We start from the raw sequence: 15,786 nt of genomic DNA on the forward strand, positions 1-15,786 counted from the left end.
ATTCAAAGATGGTTTTCCCAGAAGCAACGTGGGTTTGTCTTCCACTTCTTGGTACAATCGGTTGTACTTGGATACTTGGAACGAGGCCAAGTATGCTATCTTTCGTTGGCTTAAGGGAATAAAAGGGAGGATCTTTCACCGGAGTTCAGACCGTGTGTGAAAAACAGCCAAGATCCTCCCAGTGCTCCCAGCCAAGATCCTCCCAGTGCCCCCAGTCCTCCTCCCCCTGCGTGCAGACAGTGTAGTAAAACTGCAGTAAGTAGTGAGAGAGGAGTGTAAAGGAATAAAGCCTGCTCTGAAACTCTGGTTTCTAGTAATTCCTCTTCCCTAGCTTCTCAGGCTTTTGATTGGCTGAGAGAAAGCCAGGCCCACTTCCTTCTTTTCAGGCTGTGGAGGCTGAACCTCTCCAACTTTCTTGCAGACTTACTGTATTTGTCAAAACAGTGAGAGTGTTTTCACAGACGTCTTTTATTTACTCTTAGCAAGCTGACATAAGTTGAAAAAAGTCACAGAGTTTAATGAAAAGAGTATGAGGATAGTCAGTAGTCCATGACTGGATGAAAAAAGGAGGAGAAAGTGGATTTGCAGACTTCATTCACTCACAAGTCAGATGTGTCTACATGCTGCACTGCATGCTGCAAATTCAGTGTAGGTGCAGTAATTAATTTGGATTATTGTGCATTTTCCTTATTGTAACTCTTTCAATCTGGGTTTGATCTTTGTTCTTTACTTAAAATAAAACAAAACATATCAGTCATTGTCTCAGTTTTGTTCTGTTTTGTCCCAAACCTATATAAATGTTTTCTGTTCCTTCCTGCAGTATGTTGTTTTGTATACGAGCCATTAGGCTCAGACATGGAGCCATTAGATGCTGGGACAGTCATCGCACCATAGCTACTGTCATCTCAGGCAAGAAGACATCACAGTGAGTCCAAATGTCTGTCTGTCTGTCTGTCTGTCTGTCTGTCTGTCTGTCTGTCTGTCACAGTTTTTATGCCGGACGCCCTTCCTGACACAACCTTCCCTATATATCCGGGCTTGGGACCGGCACTACAGTGCACTGGTTTATGCATCCTAGCGGCTGGGTACCTATAGGACAATTCAGTGTCTCCAATTAGCCTGGCTGCATGGACTGTGGGAGGAAACCGGAGCACCCGGAGGAAACCCATGCAGACAAGGGGAGAACATGCAAACCTCACACAGAAAGGACCCGGACCGCCCCACCTGGGGATCGAACCCAGGACCTTCTTGCTGTGAGGCGACAGTGCTACACACTTAGCCACCGTGCCGCCCTGAATCCAAATATATATAGAGCTTGTAAAGTCACTTACAATTATGAATAAATGTAATGCAAGAAATGTAAGGTTACGTTCCCAGCAATTGAGAGTGAAGGGTGACAGTGGTGGGGCTCAAACCTGCAAACTTCTGCTATCACCGCCAGTCTACTCACTTTCTCTTTTCCTGCAGACAGATGATGGAGCATCTGAAAAAGGATGTGGAGGAGATGTCGGGTCAGTTTTCTGGATTTCGACCAGGCCTGGTGGTGCTACAAGTTAGTCTTTACTTCCTCTGTTCTTTATTTATGCCACTGATAAAAAAAGGTATTTTTATACATATTTTTTTCTGTTGTTCTTATGCCAGGTCCATAAAGACATGTTTTTAAAAGTTTGGTGTGAAGGAACACAAGTCACAAGTGGCCTGTTTAGCCTCACTGTATGTACACCTTTAGGATTAATTGTTAGCCCCCTTTCACCCTGTTCTTCAATGGTCAGGACCACCACAGAGCAGGTATTATTTGGGTGGTGGATCATTCTCAGCACTGCAGTGACACTGACATGGTGTCAAGTCAAGTCAAGTCAACTTTATTTATATATATATATATATGTGGCAAGGAAAAACTCCCTGAAAATTACAGGAAGAAACCTTGAGAGGAACCAGACTCAGCAGGGCCCATCCTTCTTGGGTGGGGGTGTGTTAGTGTGTGTTGTGCTGGTATGAGTGGATCAGACACAGCAGCACTGCTGGAGTTTTTAAATACCGTGTCCACTCACTGTCCACTCTATTAGACACTCCTACCTAGCTGGTCCACCTTGTAGATGTAAAGTCAGAGACGATCGCTCATCTATTGCTGCTGTTTGAGTCGGTCATCTTCTAGACCTTCATCAGTGGTCACAGGACGCTGCCCACGGGGCGCTGTTGGCTGGATATTATTGGTTGGTGGACTATTCTCAGTGCAGCAGTGACAATGAGGTGTTTAAAAACTCCATCAGCGCTGCTGTGTCTGATCCACTCATACCAGCACAACACACACTAACACACCACCACCATGTCAGTGTCACTGCAGTGCTGAGAATGATCCACCACCATAATACCTGCTCTGTAGTGGTCCTGGGAGAGTCCTGACCATTGAAGAACAGGGTGAAAGGGGGCTAACAAAGCATGCAGAGAAACAGATGGACTACAGTCAGTAATTGTAGAACTACAAAGTGCTTCTATATGGTAAGTGGAGCTGATAAAATGGACAGTGAGTGTAGAAACAAGAAGGTGGTTTTAATGTTATGGTTGATCGGTGTAGATTGTAAGCCAAGCCTTCAATCTACAGACACACATCAGAAGGTTATTATAGTCGCAAAGGGAGGGCTAACTTTATTGTAATGGCTGTGGATGGTGTCCACATACATTTGGCCATATAGTGTATCTGGACTGTAAACTGTTAGAGTATCTTTTGTTTTTTTGACGTCAGTATCGTGACTGCAATTTCACTTGTACATTTTAGGTTGGGGACAGAGATGATTCCAATCTTTACATCAGTATGAAGTTAAAGGCAGCAGCGAAGGTAGGATGGGACCCTTCAGAACACTTGCTTAAACATACTGACCCATCTTTTAATCGCTCTGTTCAGCTGTTTTAACCGATCATTGTTAAGAGCTGCATCAAGCAAAAACATTTAGTCTCCTGAGACCAAACACTGGCAATAGAAGGGAGGGGGTCGCGAGGGGGTGCTGGAGCCAATCCCAGCTTTTCAATGGGCGCAAGGCACACAGTAACACCCTGGATGGGGCGCCAGTCCATCGCAGGGCAGACACACATACATACACACACACACATACACACACCCATTCACCTATAGGGCAATTCAGTGTCTCCAATTAACCTGGCTGCATGTTTTTGGACTGTGGAAGGAAACCGGAGCTCCCGGAGGAAACCCACATAGACACGGGGAGAACATGCAAACTCTTCACAGAAAGGACCCGGACCGCCCCTCCTGGGGATCAAACCCATGACCTTCTTGCTGTGAGGCGACAGTGCTATATGCTTAGCCAGCGTGCCGCCGTTGTGTGCTTTCAGAATTAGATATTTTCTTGTACCAATGTAATGCACCCCATGCACAAAGCAATCCCGTTAAATAAATAGTTTGCCAAGTCTGATGTGGAAGAACTTGATATGACTGAACAAAGGTCTGGCCCCAAAATCATCCACTGAAATAAATTAAAATTGCACCACAAACCGGCTTTATTGTCCAGCATCACTGTCTGACTTAAACTGAATTAATGCTATTGTGGCTGGATGGAAGTAAATCCAAATAATAATCAATCCAAATTCTAAAGGAAGGCTCTCCCAGAAAATTGAAAGCTGGCTCCCAAATCTACACACATGATTATGAATTAAGTTTAACAAATACATTCAGATGTGACCTCACTATACATTTCACTTTCTTCCTTTTTTTTTTCTTTTAGATTGGAATTAATGCAAACCACATCAGGCTTCCAAAGACTGCGACAGAAGATGAGGCAAGTACATAAACTCAGAAGAATTAAATATTGTTCAGCATTTTAGAACCCAGGGGTGTATCAGAAATGTATATTGTAATATAACCAACTTACAATAAAAACACCCACAATTAAACTCTACATAAATACACAGTGGTCACAAAAAAAAGAGACGAGAAGAAAAGATGAGCTACAAGAACAGCTTCAGTGTGCCTTGGCATAAATTGTGCAAATTCTGGAGGGATGAAACATGACTTCTGAAGCACATCTCTTCACTTTCATGATGGTAGTAATGAGCAACTGGAGGTTTAGATTTTTACACCTGCAAAGGTCAGAGCCTATACGTACAAAATGTTCATATTTAACTGAATTATTTAGTGATCGACTCCTCATGCTCTGTGGATGTGAATCCAGACTAATCTAATCTTTTTAAAAAAATTTGTAACCATCAGTTTCATTTTATTTAATTCTGAGCTACTATAGATGTTTAGCAAAAATTAGATTGCTATGTTTTTTTCTTGTAAATAACTTATTATTATATTATATTATTATATATAAGATTTTCTTTTCTTTTTTACATGGTTTACCACCTCTTTATCCTGGTCAGGATTTCCCCACAGTGCAGTAACACACCTCGAACTGGATGCCAATCCATCTCGGGGCCTTGGCCACACACCTGCCCTCTCCTTCCCTCCCAGACATAGTCAATCATGTCTGTATGTTGATGCCAGACTGGCAGATAGCACCACTGAGGATTAAACCCTGGATTTCAGTGGTAGCGGGCTAAATAAATTTACTGCTGAGACACCCGAGTGCCTACTTTTTAAAAATAAATACCTTCTAAACATGTGTCACCTTTTCTTTCAAATTTACTCACTACTTTTTTCCCCCCAATTTTCTCCCTAAACTAGTTAGCCTAGTTAGCCAATTACCCTGATTGCATTACGCTTCCTCTGTACCGATACGACCCTCCACTGCTGACTGAGGAGCATCGCAACTGACACACGCCCCCTCCGACACGTGTGCAGTAGCCGACTGCATCTTTTCACCTGCACGAGGCGAGTTCATATGTGGATCAGCTTTGTGTACAGAGAGCCACACTCTCTCCACAGTCTTCGACTCTGGGCAGGTGGCATCAATCAGCCAGCATAGGTCGTAGCTGCACCATTCCGGCTTACCTACCCTGTGTGAACAACAGCCAATCGTTGTTCATGTAGCCGCCCAGCCCAGCCGGATGGCAGAGCTGAGATTCGAAACGATGTATTCGAAATCCCAGCTCTAGTGTGCTAGCGTGTTTTTACCGCTGCAGTACCTGAGTGCCCTTCACTACTTTTTAAATTAGTTTAAATAAATTTTTTGTTTCTCTGGCCACCTCGGCAGTGGGTTACTTTGCGCATGAGAATAAGGGATCGATTAAGGGAATAAAAAATCGGATCGGTTCAGATATTTGTTTATTCAAATAAACAGTTCCAAATGTTTTATCATATTGATCAGGTTATTAGTCAGGATAACTTTTCATTGATTTGCAGTAACCCTTCTCTGAGGGGACAAGTGTAAACAAGTGAAAACATACTGGTAAAATGCCCCGTAGCATCTGCACTCATTATCTTTCTTTACCCATTTATTCTGTACTTTGGTGGCAACATATGGAACAGAAATGCTGATATAAAAGTGCATCTTTATCATTTTGACTGTACAACAATCTTTTTTAGGTGTTGCAAAGCATTTCTATGTTTAATGAGAACCCTGAAGTGCACGGGCTGATCGTTCAGTTACCGCTGGACTCCGTTAACTTTATAGACACAGAAAAAGTCACTAATGCTGTGGCTCCAGAGAAGGATGTGGACGGGTGAGACGGTCTTTATATCTTTAGTAAACAGACACATTTCCTAAAGCTGCATTTTCATTAAAATAGTAAGTTACATATTTGGGGCGGCACGGTGGCTAAGTGGGTAGCACTGTTGCCTCACAGCAAAAATGTCCTGGGTTCAATCCCCAGGCGGGGCGGTCAGGGTCCTTTCTGTGCGGAGTTTGCATGTTCTCCCTGTGTCTGTGTGGGTTTCCTCCGGGTGCTCCGGTTTCCTCCCACAGTCCAAAAACATGCAGCCAGGCTAATTGGAGACACTGAATTGTCCTATAGGTACCTTGGCACTAGGATGCATAAACCAATGCATTGCAGGGCCAATCCCAAGCCCGGATAAATAGGGAGGGTTATGTCAGGAAGGGCATCCGGTGTAAAAAACGTGGCAAATCAATAATGCGGAACCACGATCCACCGGCCCCTAACGGGAGCAGCCGAGGAAATTGATTGATTGAGTTACATGTTTCCGTATTTTTAGAAATATAAATAATTACTTGGCTTGCATGTTGAGCTAAAAAAAATGGTGTAAAATTAGATTCTAAATATTTCTTACGGATAGCGGGGCCGTCCGCTGGCCCATACAAAAATTTTGTTGCAGTTTCTTTTATGGTTTAAATCTAATTTAATGGTAAAAATTCATTTTTGTCAACCAGATTTTGTTAAAATGTCACTCCTCAGGAAGGTTGGGGGTAGATATAGAGGCTCTCTGAAAGTTAGTTTCAAATAAAATATTCTATTAATGTCGATAGTTTAATACTTTAATACTGCAAAAAGAGATTATATTTATTTATATTTATTTATTAGGATTTTAACGTCATATTTTACACACTTTGGTTACATTCATGACAGAAATGGTGGTTATTTGTTACACAAGATTCATCAGTTTACAGGTTTATTGTCAGACACTCATGGACAGTTTTGTATCTCCAATTCACCTCAATTGCACGTCCTTGTACTGTGGAAGGAAACCCACACAGACACGGGGAGAACATGTGAACTCCACACAGAAAGGACCCGGACCGCCTCACCTGGGGATCGAACCCAGGACCTTCTTGCTGTGAGGCGACAGTGCTACTCACTAAGCCACCGTGCCACCCAAAAGATCTTTTAGAACACTTTGAATGAACTTTTCCCCTCTATACGGCACCCCTGGTTATCTAAAAAAAAAGACCTGGAACTCATTACCTTTTTATTTAATCCTAATGAGTGCAGTGCTGACATGCTGGTAGAACTAGACCTGTTTTACTGTTTCTGTAATCTAAACAGTGGGCAGAAAGTAGGTTACGTTATACTGAGCAGGAACAAGCTCATTCCATCTGTTACCTCTCTAAATCAGACAGAAGGAACCAGTCAGTCAAAGGAGGTTTTCATTTCTCTGAAACTGATGTATGATCTCAGCCCTGCTCTTACAGATACGGTGCCATGAAAACGTATTTAGCTATTTTTGTCAGTGTAGTAAGAACCATTTTTAAAACTCCTGGACTCTAGTGAACCACACTGAGGGCAATTATCTGCAAAACAGGAAATCGTGGACCATGAACAGTCTTTATAAAATGGTTAATCAAGTAAAATACCTCCAAGAGTGCATCGATAACTCCAGGTTCTGGAATAGCCTGGTCATAAATAAATAAATAAATGAATGAATGAATGAATGAATGAATAAATAAGGTTCTGGAATAGCCTAGTCAAAACACTGACTTGAAATCTATGGAGAAGCTGTGATGGGGCCTTAAAGAGACAATTCATGCTTATAAATCCTCCAATGTGGTTGAATTTAAACAAATTCTGCTGAGAAGACTGCACCAGAATTTCTCCACAGTGTTGTAATACACTAATCTTCACTTATCAGAAGTGTTTAGTTGCAGTTCTTACTGCATAAAGTGGCACAATCTGTTATTACACATTTATATGGATTGTATATGTGTTGCACAACCTTTTCCTTATATTACATGTTATATGAGGAACTCAATACATTTAGTGTGAAAAATCTGCAACATTACATCAAACAAAGAGGACGTGAATACTTATTCACAGTACTGTATCTGTAAACACTGGGGCTGGTGGTGTAGGTGTAGCGTAAATATTAATTTTGGCTGGACATAGTGACTATAAAAGTTCATTTGCTTGCACAGCTGCTAGAGTTTCCAGGTTGAAGTGACAAATAGAGACGGGTTTGTGTGCCAGAGCAACTGTGGTCTTACACGTAATAACCATTATGATGAGTTATTTATTATGATTCTTAATTCATTATTATGAATTCTTTTTTACTTTTACTACCTTAAAAACATGTAAGCACATACTGATGGGCTGCAAGTAAAATTATAAATAACAAGTGGAGAATTTTAGGTGCACTTTAAAATCGACTTTATTATTGCAGCATTGGATTGTTTCTCATGAGCCACGCCTTTCTGTTAGTTATTTTAGATAGGCACAAATTCCCACAGACACAAAGACAGACAAAATCTTGTGAAAAGCCTTGAGTATGAGTTGCTGCTGCTATAGATATACAAGCTAGGAGGGTCTTAAAGTGTTTAAAATACAGTGGTACCTTGAAACTCAACGTTAATCGGTTCTGGGAGTGGCGTTAAGTTAAAAAAACGTTGAGTATCAAGGTATTTTTTCCCATAAGGATGAATGGGAAACCCTGGTAATGTGTTTCATGGTCCCGTGGACTTAGCATATATTTTATGCTTTTGTAAAATAATGAGGTTGTTTTTTACACTTATACACTGAAAATAACACAAATATAATATAAAAACACTGAAATAAAAAGCTGATTCTGGTTCTTAGAATTTCTCAGAACCTCAAGCTGTAACACAAGTTTAAAAGTGAAACAGGGAGGAAAATCCAGATAAACACAGATACATGTGGAGCTTTCAGACTGGACTTGACGGTTATTCCACACAAATGCAGATTCGTCTCATATTCACACTTTAATGATGTTTTACTGCACCGCTCAAGCCGAGCGCTGAACAAAGCAGCAGTTCATTGTTAAGTTGAAATTAAATAAATAAATGTTTAAAAAACAAACTGAACATGTCCAGTTTAAGGGGAAACGTTGAGTTTAAGGGTAAAAATATCTCGACGAAGGGCGGTGAGTTTCAAAGATTTTAAGTTTAGAAGACGTTGCGTTACAAGGTACCAGTGTACTTGAACAGCCCTCCAAGTCAACAAGTATTAATCTGATAAAACATATTTAGGAATGTTAGAACAATAAACATTTAAAAATTAAAAAGCTGAAGCACACTTTAAGTAAAAAATGTGTATAAGCTAAAGTGTAAGTTTTGAGGTTTTTGCTGTACACTGGTGATACAGAGTTTATTTTAACATACATGTGCTGTTATGATGTTTGTAATCCTCTTGCAGGTTGAGCAGTGTTAGTGCAGGAAAACTGGCTCGTGGAGATCTAAAAAATTGCTTCATGCCCTGCACACCCAACGGGGTAATGAAACTCATCAGACAAACGGGTGAGAGACGGTATTTTGAACAATATTTTGATAATATATTTTTCCATGACAGACAGACAGATTAGATAGATAGATAGATAGATAGATGGATGGATGGATGGATGGATGGATGGATGGATGGATGGATGGATGGATGGATGGATGGATGGATGGATGGATGGATGGATGGATGGATGGATGGATAGATAGATAGATAGATAGATAGATAGATAGATAGATAGATAGATAGATAGATAGATAGATAGATAGATAGATAGATAGATAGATAGATAGATAGATAGATAGATCTAACAAACCAGTCTGCTTAAAAACTCGACACTGCACCAGTATTTTAAATTATAACTGCTGTCAGGAGATCAAACAAACAAAAATAATTGCTCAGCCACAGACTGATTTATGTGAGAGCAGTAATTGTCATGGTAGTAAAAAGCTGAAAGGCTGCTTCAGGTATGATGCTTCAGGCAAAATGAAAATGAGAGATTTCATGGGTACCTGTGAGGTACAACAGTATTGCTTATTTGTTAATCACCCATGACAGGTAGTTCACAAGAGCATATTTATTTATTGATTTACTTATCCCACCCTGTTCTTTAGGTGGGAGCAATAGTACTTCTGTATCCCTTATCAAATAGTGATACTTTATAATTTTGATAAACCAAGAGATCACATTTGTAAAATATAACAAATATCTAAATAGTTTCTATCTTTGAGTGAGTTAAGATAAATTATGACATTGCAAATTTGAAAATATGCATTTTACCTGGCTCTTTGGAGAAAGCACATGCCCTCACCTCCCTCTGTGTAGCCATGGCTGGATTACTGACCGGGCCAGTGGGGCCAGCGCCCAGGGGCCCTTAAGGTCGGGGGGGCCCTGGCCCAAAACATTTTGCGATGCCTATCAACATTTATGATACAATATATTTTTATTTCCGAGGGCCCTCCATTTTAAGGATCCTCTGACTATTAGGGACTTTGACCCCAGGGCCTCTTGGGGGCCCTAGCCATGCTTTTGGGGGCCCTAGCCATGCTTTTGGGCCCTAGCCATGCTTTTGGGCCCTAGTCATGCTTTTGGGCCCTAGCCATGCTTTTGGGCCCCTTATGAAAATGGATGAGGCGTTGTGGCACTGCTCTGACTTCGACTTCTGGCTATTAGGGGTCCTAGGAAAGAGGGGGGCATATTTTTAGAGGGCCCTGGTTATGAGAGCCCCTACCAGGGGGCCCTAGAGAAGAGCAGGGCATACCATTAGAGGGCCCTTGATCACGAGGGCCCCTGCTATGGGGCCCTTGACTTCCATAGAAGTCGTTTACCATGGCTCCTTCACTTTCTAGGGACCTACAAATTGCCAGGCAAGCTACCATATTTCATATTTCATTCAGGATTAGGATGCGCCAAAACCGCCTGAACTCACTGTCACTTCTGGCCATTGAATCAGATTTGGTCAGACAGCTTAATTTTGATTAATTAGTGGATGACTTTGCAAGAAAGAAGAGTAGAAAGAAACTTATATAAAATAGATTCTTGTGTTAGGGTTAGTTATTGACAGGTTGTTTAATGTATTAATTTATTTATGTTTTTGGGGGGGGGCGCCGCTCTTTGCCCAGGGGCCCAGACTATCCTTAATCCGTCCTTGTGTGTAGCCCTCACCATTTCTGTGTACAGACACAGACTTAACTGCAGTAAATGAATACTACATTGTAAAAAGCCATCCCAAAAGAGTAGAGGCTGTTATAGCAACTAATTGTTAGCAACTAACAATTACAAGGTAATGGCTATGGATACTTTTGCCTATTTGGTGAATATAATGACAAAAAAGCAGTTGAACCTGAATGGTTTCTCTTTAACTGATCATGATGAAATGCCATCCTTTCTGTCAAAAAAGCGACTTTATTTAAGCTCCCTTGCAATCCAGGCCATGAATGGCTGTGGCATTTTCAGGATTTAAACCTGCAATGAAGATGAAGATAGGGTGAACCTCTGTGCCACTTGGCAGCCAACATTAAAACAAAAAAAGAACCTGAGGGTAGCAGCTGAGAATTTAGTTGGAAACCGGATTAAGAGTTCAGATCTTGGAAGCAGGACATTAACCTACATTGTTATGTTTGCATGCAGGCGTTTCATTGTCTGGTACGAATGCCGTGGTGATCGGGCGCAGTAAGATTGTTGGCGCACCTATGCATGATCTCCTTTTATGGAACCATGTCACCGTCACCAGCTGCCACTCCAGGACTCCAGATCTTGCTGCACATGTAATATCACCTCCTTATCTTCACATATTCTTTCATTTTGCTTTGCTCCTGCATGTGTGTAATAATAACGGCTGTGTTATTACTCCACAGCCTGAAATTACAGCTTCACTGTCTTGTTTTGTGTTTGTTTGTTTGTTGATAAGTCAGCCAGCCATAAGTCATTGCCAGTTGTTTGCTCTGTAGGTGGGCAGGGCAGATGTCTTAGTGGTGGGCACCGGAAGAGCAGAGATGGTAAAAGGCGAGTGGATAAAAGAGGGAGCGGTGGTCATTGATGTTGGCATCAATTACATCCCAGGTCTCTTGTTTTCTTTCCTCTTTATATTATTATTTTACAGTCCAATATACGTACATATATACTTCATACATACAAACATATATACATATATACTTCATACATACAAACATATATACATATAATGTATACTTCATACATATATACAGTGTATCACAAAAGTGAGTACACCCCTCACATTTCTGCAGATATTTAAGTATATCTTTTCATGGGACAACACTGACAAAATGACACTTTGACACAATGAAAAGTAGTCTGTGTGCAGCTTATATAACAGTGTAAATTTATTCTTCCCTCAAAATAACTCAATATACAGCCATTAATGTCTAAACCACCGGCAACAAAAGTGAGTACACCCCTAAGAGACTACACCCCTAAATGTCCAAATTGAGCACTGCTTGTCATTTTCCCTCCAAAATGTCATGTGATTTGTTAGTGTTACTAGGTCTCAGGTGTGCATAAGGAGCAGGTGTGTTCAATTTAGTAGTACAGCTCTCACACTCTCTCATACTGGTCACTGAAAGTTCCAACATGGCACCTCATGGCAAAGAACTCTCTGAGGATCTTAAAAGACGAATTGTTGCGCTACATGAAGATGGCCAAGGCTACAAGAAGATTGCCAACACCCTGAAACTGAGCTGCAGCACAGTGGCCAAGATCATCCAGCGTTTTAAAAGAGCAGGGTCCACTCAGAACAGACCTCGCGTTGGTCGTCCAAAGAAGCTGAGTGCACGTGCTCAGCGTCACAGCCAACTGCTGTCTTTGAAAGATAGGCGCAGGAGTGCTGTCAGCATTGCTGCAGAGATTGAAAAGGTGGGGGGTCAGCCTGTCAGTGCTCAGACCATACGCTGCACACTACATCAAATTGGTCTGCATGGCTGTCACCCCAGAAGGAAGCCTCTTCTGAAGTCTCTACACAAGAAAGCCCGCAAACAGTTTGCTGAAGACATGTCAACAAAGGACATGGATTACTGGAACCATGTCCTATGGTCTGATGAGACCAAGATTAATTTGTTTGGTTCAGATTGTCTCAAGCATGTGTGGTGGCAATCAGGTGAGGAGTACAAAGATAAGTGTGTCATGCCTACAGTCAAGCATGGTGGTGGGAATGCCATGGTCTGGGGCTGCATGAGTGCAGCAGGTGTTGGGGAGTTACATTTCATTGAGGGACACATGAACTCCAATATGTACTGTGAAATACTGAAGCAGAGCATGATCCCTTCCCTCCGGAAACTGGGTCGCAGGGCAGTGTTCCAGCATGATAATGACCCCAAACACACCTCTAAGACGACCACTGCTTTATTGAAGAGGCTGAGGGTAAAGGTGATGGGCTGGCCAAGCATGTCTCCAGACCTAAACCCAATAGAACATCTTTGGGGCATCCTCAAGCGGAAGGTGGAGGAGCGCAAAGTCTCGAATATCCGCCAGCTCCGTGATGTCGTCATGGAGGAGTGGAAAAGCATTCCAGTGGCAACCTGTGAAGCTCTGGTAAACTCCATTCCCAGGAGAGTTAAGGCAGTTCTGGAAAATAATGGTGGCCACACAAAATATTGACACTTCAGGAACTTTCACTAAGGGGTGTACTCACTTTTGTTGCCGGTGGTTTAGACATTAATGGCTGTATATTTACATTTACATTTTCAGCATTTAGCAGACGCTTTTATCCAAAGCGACTTACACAATGAGCAGAACACGATGAGCAATTGAGGGTTAAGGGCCTTGCTCAGGGACCCAACAGTGGCAACTTGGTGGTGGCGGGGCTTGAACCGGCAACCTTCTGTTTACTAGTCCAGTACCTTAACCATTGAGCTATCACTGGCTATCACTGGCCTGGTATATTGAGTTTTTTTGAGAGAAGAATCAATTTACACTGTTATATAAGCTGCACACAGACTACTTTTCATTGTGTCAAAGTGTCATTTTGTCAGTGTTGTCCCATGAAAAGATATACTTAAATATCTGCAGAAATGTGAGGGGTGTACTCACTTTTGTGATACACTGTACATACAGTATATACTTCATACATACTTCATACATACATATATACTTCATACATACACACATACAGACATACAGTACATACTTCATACATACATACTATGGACATACATACACTATATGGATAAAAGTATTGGGACACCCCTTTTCATTTATAGAGGTCAGCAGCAGTAGAGCAGGTGAAATGTGATAGGATAATTGGAGAATGCAAAATTATTATTTTATTTTTTTACAACCTGTAGACAAGAGGAGACCTGGAGGGATGCGGGTGGTGGGTGATGTTCACTACCCATCAGCTGTAGAACGAGCTGGATTCATCACTCCAGTTCCTGGAGGAGTAGGACCCATGACTGTAGCCATGTTGATGGAGGTATGGAAACCATATTCAACTGTAAATAAATTCAAAATGTATGTGTGTTTGTGTTCAAAAAAGATCTTATTCCACTTCTTATTTCAATACTTTTCCTCCCCAGAATACAATCAAAAGTGCTAAACAATTTCTACAAATATACCGACCTGGGAGTTGGAACATTTCCTACACACAGCTGAAGCAGCAGAGACCTCAACCAAGGTTCACTTACATCACTTACATTATACATTAAACCCTAAAACAGCTTTTTAGACAATACTGATAATAATGTTTCACCACAGTCATGCTCAGATCTCTCGCTGCCGCCCACGGAAACCTATCGGTCAGCTGGCCAAAGAAATAGGCCTCTACTCGAAGGAGATGGAGCCATACGGCAGGGGCCGGGCGAAAGTAAGCCTGGATGTCCTAAAACGCCTGAGCAAACAGCCTGATGGGAAATACATAGTGGTCACTGGGTAAGCTTCATTTTTATCTCTTTATAGAACTAAACTGCATTAGATAGATAGATAGATAGATAGATAGATAGATAGATAGATAGATAGAGAGAGAGAGAGAGAGAGAGAGAGAGAGAGAGAGAGAGAGAGAGAGAGAGAGAGAGAGACAGACAGACAGACAGACAGATAGAGACAGACAGACAGATAGATAGACAGACAGACAGACAGACAGACAAATAGATCGACAGATAGATAAATAGATAGACAGACAGACAGACAGACAGACAGACAGACAGACAGATAGATAGAAAGACAGACAGACAGATAGAGATAGATAGATAGATAGATAGATAGATAGATAGATAGATAGATAGATAGATAGATAGACAGATAGACAGATAGATAGATAGATAGATAGATAGATAGATAGATAGATAGATAGATAGATAGATAGAGATAGTCACAGACAGACAGACAGACAGACAGATAGATAGATAGAGACAGCCAGACAAACAGACAGATATATACAGACATACAGATAGATAGATAGACAGACAGACAGACAGATAGACAGACATATAGACAGACATATAGACAGATAGCTAGACAGACAGACAGACGGACAGATAGATAGATAGATAGATAGATAGATAGATAGATAGATAGATAGATAGATAGATAGATAGATAGAGACAGACAGACAGACAGACAGACAGACAGACAGACAGATAGATAGACAGACATATAGACAGATAGATAGACAGACAGACACAGACAGACAGACAGATAGATAGATAACATTTTACAATGTATTTTCTCTCCTGGTTCCGTTTATATCACTATACAGTCTCTTTAACCAGGTGATTTTAACTGTAGAAGCAGTTTGTTTGTTTATATTCCTCCTCACTTTTAAATGTGGAGTTTATCTTATTAGCCTGGAGACGATTCAAATATCATTGGAAGTTTAGACCTTAAGCTTTTTTAATAGTAAACCTGTATGCACCACTGCATGTTTATCTCTATCACACATTCAGAATTACCCAGACTCCACTGGGTGAGACCCAGAGCACCATCACGCTTGGACTGGCACATGCTTTAGGAGCCCACATGAAGGTCAACACTTTGGCCTGTGTAGAACAACCTTCTCCACGATACAGTCTCCACATCAGAAGTAAGACAGTTGTAAATCATTAAAGTGTTTATTCTCACCGGTGTTTTAATGCATTTATATTTAGTGGTCAGTTTACTGGGATCCAGGTGTGAATCTCAGTGGTGCTATCTGCCGACCAGGCATCTACACAGACAAGATTGGCTATGTCTGATGAAGGGATGTCCAAAGGCCTGTGA

At 41.4% G+C, this 15,786-nt stretch overlaps 1 protein-coding gene across 1 annotated transcript in view; it reads left to right on the top strand.

The window, feature by feature from the left end:
• The first annotated feature begins 567 nt into the window (after positions 1–567).
• The window catches only part of mthfd1a (methylenetetrahydrofolate dehydrogenase (NADP+ dependent) 1a, methenyltetrahydrofolate cyclohydrolase, formyltetrahydrofolate synthetase), a 34,943-nt gene continuing 19,724 nt past the window's right edge, over positions 568–15,786 (top strand). The window contains exons 1-13 of the mRNA XM_063001447.1: positions 568–648; positions 821–925; positions 1,468–1,552; positions 2,777–2,836; positions 3,738–3,791; positions 5,483–5,619; positions 8,998–9,098; positions 11,209–11,345; positions 11,529–11,640; positions 13,878–14,005; positions 14,109–14,206; positions 14,287–14,460; positions 15,474–15,610. Coding sequence (XP_062857517.1) covers positions 611–648; positions 821–925; positions 1,468–1,552; positions 2,777–2,836; positions 3,738–3,791; positions 5,483–5,619; positions 8,998–9,098; positions 11,209–11,345; positions 11,529–11,640; positions 13,878–14,005; positions 14,109–14,206; positions 14,287–14,460; positions 15,474–15,610 — 1,366 coding nt within the window. The 5' untranslated portion in view covers positions 568–610. The remainder of the gene's footprint in view (positions 649–820; positions 926–1,467; positions 1,553–2,776; positions 2,837–3,737; positions 3,792–5,482; positions 5,620–8,997; positions 9,099–11,208; positions 11,346–11,528; positions 11,641–13,877; positions 14,006–14,108; positions 14,207–14,286; positions 14,461–15,473; positions 15,611–15,786) is intronic.

Source organism: Trichomycterus rosablanca, chromosome 9, assembly GCF_030014385.1.
Source record: "Trichomycterus rosablanca isolate fTriRos1 chromosome 9, fTriRos1.hap1, whole genome shotgun sequence".
NCBI lineage: Eukaryota > Metazoa > Chordata > Actinopteri > Siluriformes > Trichomycteridae > Trichomycterus > Trichomycterus rosablanca.